Source organism: Nerophis ophidion, linkage group LG20, assembly GCF_033978795.1.
Source record: "Nerophis ophidion isolate RoL-2023_Sa linkage group LG20, RoL_Noph_v1.0, whole genome shotgun sequence".
Lineage (NCBI taxonomy): Eukaryota > Metazoa > Chordata > Actinopteri > Syngnathiformes > Syngnathidae > Nerophis > Nerophis ophidion.
Window position 1 is genome coordinate 5,532,465 of NC_084630.1, and position 14,740 is coordinate 5,547,204.

The 14,740-nt window shown below is 42.2% G+C and overlaps 1 protein-coding gene across 1 annotated transcript in view; it reads right to left on the reverse strand.

Moving 5' to 3' along the window:
• Positions 1-6,337: 6,337 nt before the first annotated feature.
• The window catches only part of gaa2 (alpha glucosidase 2), a 40,981-nt gene continuing 32,578 nt past the window's right edge, over positions 6,338-14,740 (reverse strand). Inside the window, exons 17-21 of the mRNA XM_061880368.1 lie at positions 12,997-13,138; positions 12,836-12,934; positions 12,591-12,755; positions 8,990-9,136; positions 6,338-7,104 (exon numbers count right to left, since the gene is read on the reverse strand). Of these exons, the coding sequence (XP_061736352.1) occupies positions 7,042-7,104; positions 8,990-9,136; positions 12,591-12,755; positions 12,836-12,934; positions 12,997-13,138 (616 nt within the window). The 3' untranslated portion in view covers positions 6,338-7,041. The remainder of the gene's footprint in view (positions 7,105-8,989; positions 9,137-12,590; positions 12,756-12,835; positions 12,935-12,996; positions 13,139-14,740) is intronic.

Genomic DNA, 14,740 nt, shown 5'->3' on the forward strand with positions numbered 1-14,740 from the left:
GTAATTAAGAGTAGGAGAATATCGGAAAATCGTCAAAAATGCCATTATCGTACATCTCTAGTCTTGGCTTTTATTCTATTCATTCTACTTTAAAAACGAACACAAACTCTCCACTTTCAAAAGACAACTTAATGCTCAACATGTTGACAAAAAAACATGCACGATGATGACTAAGTTCATGGCTAACATAAACCATCGCATTTACAGAATGTGGGTGGGGCTTCAAGCAATGGCTGTCCTCACTACATTTCTCCCGTCCAAAGGCAAAACCCAGTAACTCAATTTTGGTCAAAACTGAGCTGATAATAATTTTGGAGTTCCTAGGTGATATGCTTTACATTAGTGTATGCCATATTGTTTTTTGTTCCGTAAGTAAGCTAAGACCTAGCAACTACCACATAACCGCGTAGATACAACAGAAAAACCTAGTATCTCAAGGGAGCAATCGGAGCTTCTTTGTCAGTCGCCTTTTTGTCTTTAATGAGACATTTGCACGAATGGGGGCCGACGGTCAAGCTGATGATGTGATATTATGGCATGAGGGGATATTTGGAAGATTGGCCCAGGACGTTGCAAGCACCTTCATTAAATGTATTGTTCTTGATTCTCCCCCTTGCATACTCTTTTGGGCAGATAACTGTGGAGGTCAAAATAAAAACTGGACGCTGTACACGGCTTTTGAACAATGTGCAAACACAGAATGGGGCCCACCCGAGATTGTGATAAAATATCAAGAGAAAGGGCACACATTCATGAGAGCAGATTCAATCGGCAAGAAAACGAAAGCTCAAGAAAACATCTATATGTTTGATGACTTTGTAGATCTTTGTAAGACAGCATCAAGATAGATTGCTTTTCTTTTGTTTTCTCAAAATCAGCTAGAAGTGAGTTACTAGGTTTTGCCTTTGGACGGGAGATTTTGAAGTAAGTGTACAAATCATTTAAAGAAGCCCTCAGTGTAAACAGCAATGGAGACTCATCACAAATGTGAGGTGTTGTGTAACGTCTTTATTATATCAGCACTAATAAGGAAGCAGTTAGTGTATTTAGGCGCGGTCGCTGCCTGTGCACAGTCTGCCTGCCCGGGCCTGTCTGTTGGGTGCGTTTGTCAAGAGTCACCTGACACCTACACACCTGCACCGATGCAACATCAGGCGGCGGTGATAGGGCGGGGCTACTAGCAATCGCCTTTATGATACCTACTGTTGTGATCAAAATGATTCAACCCCCACACAATTTTGTTGTTTTAGCAAGTTGGACATTTATTCCGTATTTTGTTTATAGTCATATCAAATAAAGATGTGTCAAATAGACAAATGCAACTTGAATTGTAACACTGTATTTTACAAAATACCAAAAAAGGACATTTTTCTTAATATCTCATTGACAAAATGATTCAACCCCCTAGTTCCATGCATCTTTAGTACTTAGTAGAACAGCCTTTGGCAGTAATGACATCCTTCAAAGGTGATACATAAGCGGACACAAGCTTCTTGCAAGCATCTACAGCAGGGGTGCCCACACTTTTTCTGCAGGCGAGCTACTTTTCAATTGACCAACTCGAGGGGATCTACCTCATTTATATATATCATTTATATTTATTTATTTATGAAAGAGACATTTTTATAAACAAGTTAAATGTGTTTAATGATAATACAAGCATGTGTAACACATATAGATGTCTTTCTTTCACGACGACAAGAATATAAGTTGGTGTATTACCTGATTCTGATGACTTGCATTGATTGGAATCAGACAGTAATGATGATAACGCCCACATTTTCAAATGGAGGAGAAAAAAAGTTGTCCTTTCTGTACAATACCACATGAAAGTGGTTGCTTTTTGGCATCTAATTCATCCAGCTTCCATACACTTTACAAGAAAAACATTGGCGGCAAATTCCGTAGCTTGCTTGATTGACATTCACGGCACCCGAGGGTCTTGTGAGATGACGCTGGCTGCTGCCAGTTCATTATTATGAAAAAATGACAGAGAGGAAGGCGAGAAACACTTTTTATTTCAACAGACTTTCGCGCCGTCCCTTCCGTCAAAACTCTACAGGCCGACTGCACATTTCCTATCTTCACAATAAAAGCCCTGCTTCATGCTGCCTGCGCTAACAAAATAAGAGTCTCGGAAAGCTGGCGTGCACATCACTTGTGCACGCCAGCTTTCTGAGGGATCGCTTGTGCACGCCAGTTTTCCGAGACTCTGTATTTAGTTAGCGCAGGCAGCATGAAGCAGGGCTTTTATTGTGAAGATAGGAAATGTGCAGTCGGCCTTTAGAGTTTTGACGGAAGGTACGGCGCGAGAGTCTGTTGAAATAAAAAGTGTTTCTGGCCTTCCTCTCGGTCATATTTTCATAATAATGATCTTGCAGCAGCCAGCGTCATCTCACAAGACCCTCCGGTACCGTGAATGTCATTTAAGTGACGTCTTGGTGAAGATTGATGATCACTCATTTTTAGGTCTATTTTTTTTAAAAGCCTGGCTGGAGATCGACTGACACACCCCCCGCGGTCGACTGGTAGCTCGCGATCGACGTAATGGGCACCCCTGTTCTACAGGTATTTTAGCCCATTCCTCTTGGGCAAAGGCCTCCAGTTCATTCATATTCTTGGGCTTGCGTGCTGCAACTGCCTTCTTCAAGTCCCACCACAGCTTTTCTAGAGGATTTAGGTCTGGCGAGTGTGAAGGCCACTCCAGAGTCTTCCAGCCCTTCTTTTGCAACCACTCTGATGTTGATTTGGAGGTATGCTTGGGATCGTTGTCCTGTTGGAAGGTCCAACGTCTCCCAAGCCTCAGCTTCGTCACTGACTTCATGACATTTGCAGCTAATATATCCTGCTAGGAAATAGAATTCATAATGCCTGATTCATAAAGCATGATTGACCCCCCCACCATGCTTAACAGTAGGCAAGGTGTTCTTCTCTTTGTAAGCTTCATTTTTTCTCCTCCAGACATAACATTGATTCATCGGCCCAAAGAGTTCCAGTTTTGTGTCATCACTCCATAGAACAGTTTCCCAAAACCTTTGGGGTTTGTCCAGATGATTTTTGGCATACTGGAGTCTATTTTTTCTTGTGCCTGGTAGTCAGACGTGGGGTGCGCCTGGGAGTTCTGGCATGGATGCCTTCATCTCGTAGTGCGCGCCTTATTGTCTGGGACGAAACCTGCGCTCCCCCCCCCTGCAATGTCCTGTTGTAGTTCCTCAGCTGTTACCCGGGGGTTTTTCACCACTGTACGCTTCAAATACCGGACAGCAGTTGCACACAGCATCCTCTTTCTACCACGCCCAGGTAGTGTTTCCACTGTGCCTTTAGCTTTAAACCTGCGAATTATGCTCCCAACTGTGTCTCTTGGAATGTGTAATATCTTTGCTATTTTCTTATATCCATATCCTTTCTTATGAAGAGAAATTACCTCCTCTCTTGACTTCTTTGACCACTCCCTGGACTTCACCATGTTGCAAATACACCATTGACTATCTACAAGAAGCTGAGAGTCACAGTCTTTTTCAATCAGTTTAATTGTTGCTCGTTATGGTTCTAATCACATCTACAGGTGTTTTCAACACCTGATTGAAAAGACCTTATTCAAATTCTGTTCTTAAGAGTTATGATCTTCAAGGGGTTGAATAATTTTGTCAATGAGATATTAAGAAAAATGTCCTTTTTTGGTATTTTGTAAATTCAGGATTCAGGAGGAACAGTGTGGTTTTCGTCCTGGTCGTGGAACTGTGGACCAGCTCTATACTCTCGGCAGGGTTCTTGAGGGTGCATGGGAGTTTGCCCAACCAGTCTATATGTGCTTTGTGGACTTGGAGAAGGCATTCGACCGTGTCCCTCGGGAAGTCCTGTGGGGAGTGCTCAGAGAGTATGGGGTATCGGACTGTCTTATTGTGGCGGTCCGCTCCCTGTATGATCAGTGTCAGAGCTTGGTTCGCATTGCCGGCAGTAAGTCGAACACATTTCCAGTGAGGGTTGGACTCCGCCAAGGCTGTCCTTTGTCACCGATTCTGTTCATAACTTTTATGGACAGAATTTCTAGGCGCAGTCAAGGCGTTGAGGGGTTCCGGTTTGGTGACCGCAGGATTAGGTCTCTGCTTTTTGCAGATGATGTGGTCCTGATGGCTTCATCTGACCGGGATCTTCAGCTCTCGCTGGATCGGTTCGCAGCCGAGTGTGAAGCGACCGGAATGAGAATCAGCACCTCCAAGTCCGAGTCCATGGTTCTCGCCCGGAAAAGGGTGGAGTGCCATCTCCGGGTTGGGGAGGAGACCCTGCCCCAAGTGGAGGAGTTCAAGTACCTAGGAGTCTTGTTCACGAGTGGGGGAAGAGTGGATCGTGAGATCGACAGGCGGATCGGTGCGGCGTCTTCAGTAATGCGGACGTTGTACCGATCCGTTGTGGTGAAGAAGGAGCTGAGCCGGAAGGCAAAGCTCTCAATTTACCGGTCGATCTACGTTCCCATCCTCACCTATGGTCATGAGCTTTGGGTCATGACCGAAAGGATAAGATCACGGGTACAAGCGGCCCAAATGAGTTTCCAGGTCTCTCCCTTAGAGATAGGGTGAGAAGCTCTGCCATCCGGGAGGGACTCAAAGTAAAGCCGCTGCTCCTTCACATCGGAGCCAGATGAGGTGGTTCGGGCATCTGGTCAGGATGCCACCCGAACGCCTCCCTAGGGAGGTGTTTAGGGCACGTCCAACCGGTAGGAGGCCACGGGGAAGACCCAGGACACGTTGGGAAGACTATGTCTCCCGGCTGGCCTGGGAACGCCTCGGGATCCCCCGGGAAGAGCTAGACGAAGTGGCTGGGGAGAGGGAAGTCTGGGTTTCCCTGCTTAGGCTGTTGCCCCCGCGACCCGACCTCGGATAAGCGGAAGATGATGGATGATGGATGGATGGTATTTTGTAAAATACAGTGTTACAATTTAAGTTGCATTTGTCTATTTAACACATCTTTATTTGATATGACTATAAACAAAATACGGAATGAATGTCCAACTCGCTAAAACACCAAAATTGTGTGGGGGTTGAATCATTTTGATCACAACTGTATACGTCTAGTCTCTTACGTGAATGAGCTATATAATATTATTTGATATTTTACGGTAATGTGATAATAATTTCCCACATAAGTCGCTCTGGAGTATAAGTCGCAGCAACTATGAAAAAATCTGCGACCTATAGTCCGAAAAATACGGTAGTTTTTTAATGCGTGTATTTAAAGTTAATTCAATCCATCCATCCGTTTTCTACAGCTTGTCAAATTAGTAAAAAAAAAAAAAAAAAAAAAAAAAAAAAAAATTGGGGGGAATATTAAAGAAAATAGTTAAATAAAATAAAATGTGTAATCGAGCAGAAATGTCACTACCCACTGCAGTACCTCCTCGGACCCCCTGTTTAAAATCTCCGGTCTCAACACAATGTTCGGTTAAAAACATCCCTAGATCTGATCTCGATTCAACTCCCCCCAAGGCCCAAACAGTTTCATATCTCTTATCTCATACGTTCTTATTGGGAAGCGAAGATTACACAAAAATGTCCTCCCACTCTTCCTCATGGACTCAACACAGGAAGACCAAAAGGGAAAATATGCACACGTGGTTTTGCCTTGTCGCGATTGTGTTAAGCCTGCAAAAGCGCCACGTTTAGCAACATGGTGGGGGATGGCGGGTGTGAGAAGAAATCTGTTTTTAGAGTTTTTTCCCCAATACCACAAAGTGTCTAAAGTCTGGGAGGTCACCATGTGAAAGACCGCCGCCCCCCTCGTCCAGCACCCCTCACACACATACACACACACACCTAATCCTCCCAAATCCAGACAGGAAATGCCCTTGTCAGTAGAACAGAATGCTTTTGACAGACCCCCGCTGCCCTTTTCTCTGCCCCGGCCCCTGTAAGCAATGAATAAGTGATTTATGTGCCATCTGGAAACAGTTAGCATGTGAACGAGACGCTTCTGCTTTCCAGCAGGGGCTTTATCGTTGGACTGACTTTGGCTTTTTTGAGGGCCTCAGACATGTTTCAGGTTCTACACTCATTAGCTGTTTTCACACTGCATGTAAAAACAGTCCTTATTGACTTTTGTTCTTACGCGGCTGCAATGATGAGACACGTTTGTGATCAAGTTTTGATTATTATTCAGTAAAAACATACAAAAAGCTTCATTATAACATTTATAATATGTAAAGGGACCAACGTCAGTTGTCAAAGTAACGAAAATTTGCCTCTTTAGTTATCCTTATTGTCTTGTTGTTATTTAGTGTGAAGTTTAAGAAAAAAGGCGCTATGCTGCCCTCCATCTGCCTACAGTAAGAAGTACAAGTTCATTATTTTTAAAACAAACTTTATTGCTGATGGAGAGCTCCGGCACGCTACGCGAAGCAAGAAAGAAAACATTCAAATTGAGTTCAATAATTACACAACAAAAGTAAAAATCACAAGGCATCAGTGTCTGATTATGTAGTGCAAAAGTAGCAGCATTCACACCCCGACATCACATCTTTATACAGGGAAGAACCTTCAGGAATACACGGATTGGCTCAAACAGTGTGGAAACGTGTAAGGCAGCATTTGCGAGTTGGGACCTACCATGCATGAATGCACACACACACACAAATATCTTTAAGAGTGCCAAAGCTTTAAAAATATAACTTACTATATGTGATGATTCCCATTAACGCTACAGACCTTGCATCTTGGGCTATTTGATGACATTTTTTTCTACAATTGGTCATAAGTGTGTGCATGGTCACCAATAATGAGAATTTCCTGCTCTTTTTACCCAAATAAATAGAACAAGGCAAGAACACTCACACAAAAACTTCCTTGGTGGAGGTCATAGGGTACTTTGGTGTATATTGCAATCATTACTGAGAACCTCCGCAGCGACACAGAAGTACTTCCTAACCCAGCTTTTAAAACCAAATGGAACACAAATGTAATGAGGTTCTATTTAGCATGTTTGCTCCAATAGATTTTGAAATCAATTGGGCCTGCTTGGACTGACCGTCAGCCAAGAGCACGGCAGCGATCACATCCAGCTGATGGTGAAGTTCTGATTGAGGTTCAGGCTGAGATTTGCCACCGTTAGAACCTGTGAAGACAAGACATGTCATGTGCATTTCTTAAAAGATTCCATCTCAAACAAGATTTTAAATAATGTTCAGTTTGTTCTGGATTGTTGAGCTACGGCGTGGCGGAGTGGAAGAGTGGCCGTGCGCAACCCGAGGGTCCCTGGTTCAAATCCCACCTAGTACCAACCTCGTCACGTCCGTTGTGTCCATGAGCAAGACACTTCACCCTTGCTCCTGATGGGTGCTGGTTAGCGCCTTGCATGGCAGCTCCCTCTATCAGTGTGTGAATGTGTGTGTGAATGGGTAAATGTGGAAGTAGTGTCAAAGCGCTTTGAGTACCTTGAAGGTAGAAAAGCGCTATACAAGTACAACCCATTTATTATTTATTTTTTCCTTTAGTGATCATGCAATTTTGTTTACGACCATAAGGATGCAGTTTAATGTAGTTTTATTGGGATTTCTAGGATATGCTGTGATGTACTGCCCTTAATTACACAAGACTTAAGCTAGGGGAACATCCAAAGCAACAACTCCATTTGCATGTTTTAAAATGTTACTTAAAATTATACTGTTATAATAATGTTTTCATGATGGAAAGAGTTTTACCCTTAACAAATTAATTTGACATACACTATATTTTTATTGGTTTCCAGTAAAGATGTCTGATGATATCGAACCGCCGGTATTATCGGCCGATAAATGCTTTAAAATGTGACATCGGAAATTATCTGTATCAACGCCGCTGTACGGACTGGTACACGAACGTAGGGAGAAACCTTAAAGGCACTGCCTTTGCGTGCCGGCCCAGTCGAATAATATCTACGGCTTTGCACACATACAAGTGAATGCAAGGTCTACTTGGTCAACAGCTGTACAGGTCACACTGAGGGTGGCCGTGTAAACAACTTTAACACGGTTACAAATACGCACCACAATGTGAACCCACACCAAACAAGAAGGACAAATGCATTTCGGGAGAACATCCGCACTGTAACACAACATAAACACAACAGAACAAATACCCAGAACCCCTTGCAGCACTGACTCTTCCGAGACGCTACAATATACACCCCCCCCCACCAATCTCGCCCACCTCAACCTCCTCATGCTCTCTCAGGGAGAGCATGTCCCAAATTCCAAGCTGCTGTTTCGAGGCATGTTAAAAAAATAATGTACTTTGTGACTTCAATAATAAATATGGCAGTGCCATGTTGGCATAATATCACACATACAAGTGAATGCCAAGCATACTTGGTCAACAGCCGTACAGGTCACACTGAGGGTGGCCGTATAAACAACTTTAACACTGTTACAAAAATGCGCCACACTGTGAACCCAAACCAAACAAGAATGACAAACACATTTCAGGAGAACATCTGCACTGTAAAAAAACAAACACAACAGAACAAATACCGAGACACCCTTGCCGCACTAACTCTTCCGGGACGCTACAATATACACCCCGCACCCCCACCAACCCCGCCCACCTTAACCTCCTCATGCTCTCTCAGGGAGAGCATGTCCCAAATTTTAAGCTGCTGTTTTGAGGCATGTTAACAAAATAATGCACTTTGTGACTTCAATAATAAATATGGCAGTGCCATGTTGGCATTTTTTTTCCATAACTTGAGTTGATTTATTTTGGAAAACCTTGTTACATTGTTTAATGCATCCAGCGGGGCATCACAACAAAATTAGGCACAATAATGTGTTAATTCCACGACTGTATATATCGGTATCCGTTTATATCGGAATTGGTAATTAAGAGTTGGACCATATCGGAATATCGACAAAGAAGCCATTATCAGACATCTCTCGTTTCCAGAGCTTTCAGTGTGCTAACTAGCACGCTTCAGCATCCCCACTAAATTTCAAAGGGAATTGTAACGTTTGACTAGAACTCACCTGGTTGCTTTTGTAGGTAAAGGCTGTGTCTTGGGCATTCACCAGGACTTTACTTGGCATCTGCTTCACGCCATAGAAGGACGCTGACTCCACGGTGACGTAAGTGGCCTCCACGTGGTTGTGGAGCACTTGCGAGGTCATCGTTTGCTACAAAGCCAGTTGCGAAATAAAGTCAAAACTTTTATACATGTGAAAGTTACTTAGAGTCGCTGAGTGCATTGTCTGCAATAGCAAATAACCGGGGTCTCAAATTACCACCAGGTGATAACATTTGTGGCGGTGTGCAACCTCCATTAGACGACAGGAGCTCCATCTGGTCAGAATCCAGCAACAACCTCTTTGCATAGGCTTTAAAAATAATGGTTGCACTAGTGATTGTATGAAGCTCATGCATGTTGTCATTCTGTTGTGTACAATTAACTCCTCACCTGCTGTGTTGAACAATGTACTTTAATATGGTAATTACCAACCAAATTGTTCACTTTCTGATTCCAGACTTCTCCAAATCAGATAAAGTTGCTTCCAAATAACGTCCTCCTTAGAGCATTTACATACTGTAATGTATGGTTGTGATTATTACCTTTTAGGAATTTTGTTTATCATTCACAATCATGCACCTGGGGATAGGTCGATTGGCAAAACTATGAATTTGAGTGTGAATGTTGTCTGTGTTGGCCCTGCGATGAGGTAGCGACTTGTCCAGGGTGTACCCCGCCTTCCGCCCGATTGTAGCTGAGATAGGCTCCAGCCACCCCCGCAACCCCGAGGGGTATAAGCGGTAGGAAATGGATGGCATTATGAGACAAGAAAACAGATGCTTTTTTTTTTTAACTTTCTAAATATATAAATAAACAAATAAAAGTCTGCTTACAATGGAGTCAATGGGAGGTTTTTTATTCAGCCCACAAAGCCCTCTAAATAACCATTCAAAAACTGACAACAATACTCCATTTATCTTTTGTGACCTGAATTTTATCCAGGTATTAGTGATTTTGTTATTGTAAGCACTAACACAGACAGACAATTTGTTATTAGCCACGTATTGTCAAAGATAACTAATGAGCTTGCTGCTGCTATTTTGACGTCATGAGCCGGTGAGCTGCTTTTCTCGCATCGGAAATGGTGAATGTTTAGTCTAGATCGAGGGTCGGTAACCCGCTGTTTGATTGATTGATTGAAACTTTTATTAGTAGATTGCACAGTTCAGTACATATTCCGTACAATTGACCACTAAATGGTAACACCCCAATAAGTTTTTCAACTTGTTTAAGTCGGGGTCCACGTTAATCAATTCATGGTACAAATATATACTATCAGCATAATACAGTCATCACATAAGTTGATCATCATAGTATATTAAGCCCTAGTGGCTCTCTGGAGCTTTAACAAAAATGTATGAAAAATGGAAAAAGATGAGGGGGAAAAAATATATTTTTTGTGTTAATATGACTTCTGTAGGAGGACAAACATGACTCAAACATCCCTAATTGTTATAAAGCACACTGTTTACTAGGGGTGTGGGGAAAAATCGATTCGAATACGAATCAAATCGTTTATGTTGTGCCATTCAGAATCGATTCTCATTTTTTTTAAATCGATTTTTTTTTTTAATCAATCCAACAAACCACTACACAGCAATACCATAACAATGCAATCCAATTCCAAAACCAAACCTGACCCAGCAACACTCAGAACTGCAATAAACAGAGCAATTGAGAGGAGACACAAACACCACACAGAACAAACCAAAAGTAGTGAAACAAAAATGAATATTATCAACAACAGTATCAATATTAGTTATAATTTCAAAATAGCAGTGATTAAAAATCCCTCATTGACATTATCATTAGACATTTATAAAAATAATAAAAAAGAACAATAGTGTCACAGTGGCTTACACTTGCATTGCATCTCATAAGCTTGACAACACACTGTGTCCAATGTTTTCACAAAGATAAAATAAGTCATATTTTTGGTTCGTTTAACAGTTAAAACAAATTTACATTATTGCAATCAGTTGATAAAACATTGCCTTTTACAATTATAAAAGTTAAAAAAAAAAAAAATCTACTACTCTGTAGCATGTCAGCAGACTGGGGTAGATCCTGCTGAAATCCTATGTATTGAATGAATACAGAATCCTTTTGAATCGGAAAAATATCATTTTTGAATCGACAATCGAATCGAATCGAAAAAAATCGATATATATTATCGAAACGTGACCCCAAGAATCGATATTGAATCGAATCGTGGGACACCCAAAGATTCACAGCTTCACTGATTCGAGTATTTGGCGAGCACCGTTTTGTCCTACTCATTTTGGCGGTCCTTGAACGCACCCTAGTGTGTTTACATGTATAACTTTCTCTGACTTTCTAAGATGTGTGTTATGCCGCTTTTTTTTCTGTCTCATTTTGTCCACCAAACTTTTAACGTTTTGCATGAATGCACAAAGGTGAGTTTTGTTGATGTTATTGACTTGAGTGGATTGCCCTTTTGTGGGTTCTTCCGAGGATGTTGGAGTCGTAATGATTTGTGCAGTCCTTTGAGACATTTGTGATTTGGGGCTATATAAATAAACATTGATTGATTGATGATATTTGGACACTGCATTAATACAAGTTAATCGATGCTAACATGCTGTTTCGGGTAGCTGTATGTACATATTGCATCATTATGCCTCATTTGTAGCTATATTTGGTTTCCTTTAAGTTCTCTTAATTCAATTTATATCTCATGACACACCATCTGTATGTAATACGGCTTTTAATTTTTTGTGGGTCCAGGCGGATTTGTTTTTGTATTTTTGGTCCAATATGGCTCTTTCAACATTTTGGGTTGCCGACCCCTGGTCTAGATCATAAATAATATATTTAATCTTGAAAGTAGAAGGATGAAGACATAACCCGACAAGTTGGTCAAATTTGGGATACAATTTAAACCCGGAAAAGACACTGTCTTGCACCCCCCTTTTTACTTTGAGAGTCATTCTTCATATAAACAGGAATATATCAATACTCCATCAGTCGGCATCCCAGTGACAGCAGACATTGAACAGTAAGTGATGTTTTATAACGTTTCTTGTCTCTCATGAAGTCTGTAGTGAGTAGTAAAACCAGTGATGTTGTCGAAGGAAAAAGTGAACGTAACGATGCGTTTGTGAAATTAACGTGCCGCCGTATGTTTAAAATTAGCAAAATATGTAAATATTACATGTTATTATGAATGTACCTGTTCCCATATTACATATATACTTACATCATGCATATAACACCTTAATGGATGTGTTTGTTTTTAAGGGCTTTAAAGGCAGAATAGAGCAACTCCCATAAGCATTGTAAGCAGACATTTGTTCGCATTTATTTACTAGTTAGAATACATAAAAAAAGAAAAAGTGAGCTTGTCTTACACAAGGATTGTGAATGATAGGCAATGTTGAAAAAACAATGCAGTTCTCTTTTAAAAAAGCAGAATTAGTAACGTAACTCTTGTATTGGACTTTATTTTAATTAAATTGTGCACTGTACTGAAGTTACTTATGAGAGTACACTCTTTTGAGGAAGGCTTGAATGTTGGAAAAGGACCAAGCACGTGTGCATACCTGAGCCACATTGAAGACTATGTAAGCGTAGAGGTTTTTCTCAAAGGTGTCCAGACTCTCGCCGTCATCCCAGAACAGATCGCCACAGGCGGTGCCATTGTCGGAAAGTGCAGTGAACAAATGAAGAGCCTGGCCAGTGCTCGCCCCCAAGGTCAGGTTGGGCGTCTGTGCACAGAAACACAAATGTTAACAAAAGTTCTCTACTACAACTACATAAAGCTGTGTACCGTGGAAATTTGCCGAACCTGCGTTGGAATGACAGATCCTTCCCTCAAATGCAGGTTGATCTTGTCCAGAGGAGCCGAGAGTCGCAGTTCTTCGCCCGTGCTTTTTAAAGAGTCACCCTGGGGGAGAGGACACGTGGTGACTCCTAGTTCAGCTCTTGGGCTGTGTGAGTGAGTCTTACCGTGTAATAGTCATACCACAGACCCTCGGGGAAGTAACCCTCCACAAAGTCTACCCCAGGTTCCAACACTGGTGTAACCAGCAAACTCCTCCCCCACAGGAACTGCTTTTCAATCCCGTAGGTTTTAGCATCCTTTGGGAATCTGTTGACACAGTTTTCATTGTCACAAGCCTTGAAGGTTAAACCTAACCATTCTTTGACACCCTTTTGTTCTAAAAAGAAAAATCGACACACATTTACTGGCTTTGAAGGTGGTGTATTTCTTTAGGGGTCTATTTATGCATAATAACAACAATAAAAATATTGGATTACATTTAATTGAAGCGTCATGCCCAAGAACACTATGGCAGTGACTAAGCCAGATTCGTATCATGAACCTTAAAAGTTTCTGGATGACCACTCTACCATCTGAACCACACCACCTGCTGTACAAGTCATTTCTTGAAAGATGGTAGTTCTGTTACTAAGGAAAGTAACAAGACTACAACAAGTTCAATCTTTTATATTTTCCCCATTCAGTTGTATTTTGGTAGATAAAAACTACAAAAAATGGGCAATGTTGGAACAAACTACAACATATAATCACATAGGATAGGACTGTGTGAAAAGTACATGAATAATATACATTTTTAGCCAAGTTTTGATCTGAGGGAGCAAAAAGGCTGAACAATCATCAGTCGTCAATGCTCGACTCCACAATATAAAATAAATGCTTTGAAATCCACCATCATTCTATTGCATCTAGCTCAAATTTGGCAGAGATCTGATGAATTCCTCTGGTAGGCTTAAATGCCAAGTCCTCCCTGAGCTGCCACCTTATCGTAGTAGAGGAGTTTGAGTGTCCCAATGATCCTAGGAGCACTGTTTGGGGGCTTCTTTGCCCCCTGGTAAGGTGTCACAGGACAAACAGGTCCTAGGTATGGAAGCAGACAAACAGCAGCTCAAAGACTTCTATGAAAATAACGAACAAGGACAGTTTTTCCTCGCCTGAACAGGTGTCACCGGGGCCCCCCTCTGGAGCTAGGCATGAAGGTGGGGCTCGGTGGCAAGCGCATGGGGGCCCCGCCGGGCACAGCCATGAAAGGCAATGTGGGTAACACTCCAGTGGACCCCGACTTAAACAAGTTGAAAAACTTATTCGGGTGTTACCATTTAGTGGTCAATTGTACGGAATATGTACTGTACTGTGCAATCTACTAATAAAAGTATCAATCAAAAATTCATAAGAGGGGGCATAGAGGTCAGTGGAAATGTGAGCTGGGCGGCAGTCGAAGGCAGGGCCTTTGGCGGTCCCATCCTTCGCCATGTACTGCTTGCCTGTGTATCGGCTGGGGACATCGCTGCTGATCCGCCTCCGCTTGGGGTGGTTTCCTGCTGGCTCCGCTGTGAACGGGACTCTCGCTGCTGAGTTGGATCCGCTTTGGACTGGACTCTCGCGACTGTGTTGGATCCATTGTGGATTGAACTTTCACAGTATCATGTTAGACCCGCTCGACATCCATTGCTTTCCTCCTCTCTAAGGTTCTCATAGTCATTATTGTCACAGACGTCCCACTGGATCATTATTGTCACCGATGTCCCACTGGGTGTGAGTTTTCCTTGCCCTTATGTGGGCCTACCGAGGATGTCGTGGTGGTTTGTGCAGCCCTTTGAGACACTAGTGATTTAGGGCTATATAAGTAAACATTGATTGATTGATTGATACAGAAGCTGGGGAGAAGGAACCTGAGCTGATGCGCGAACT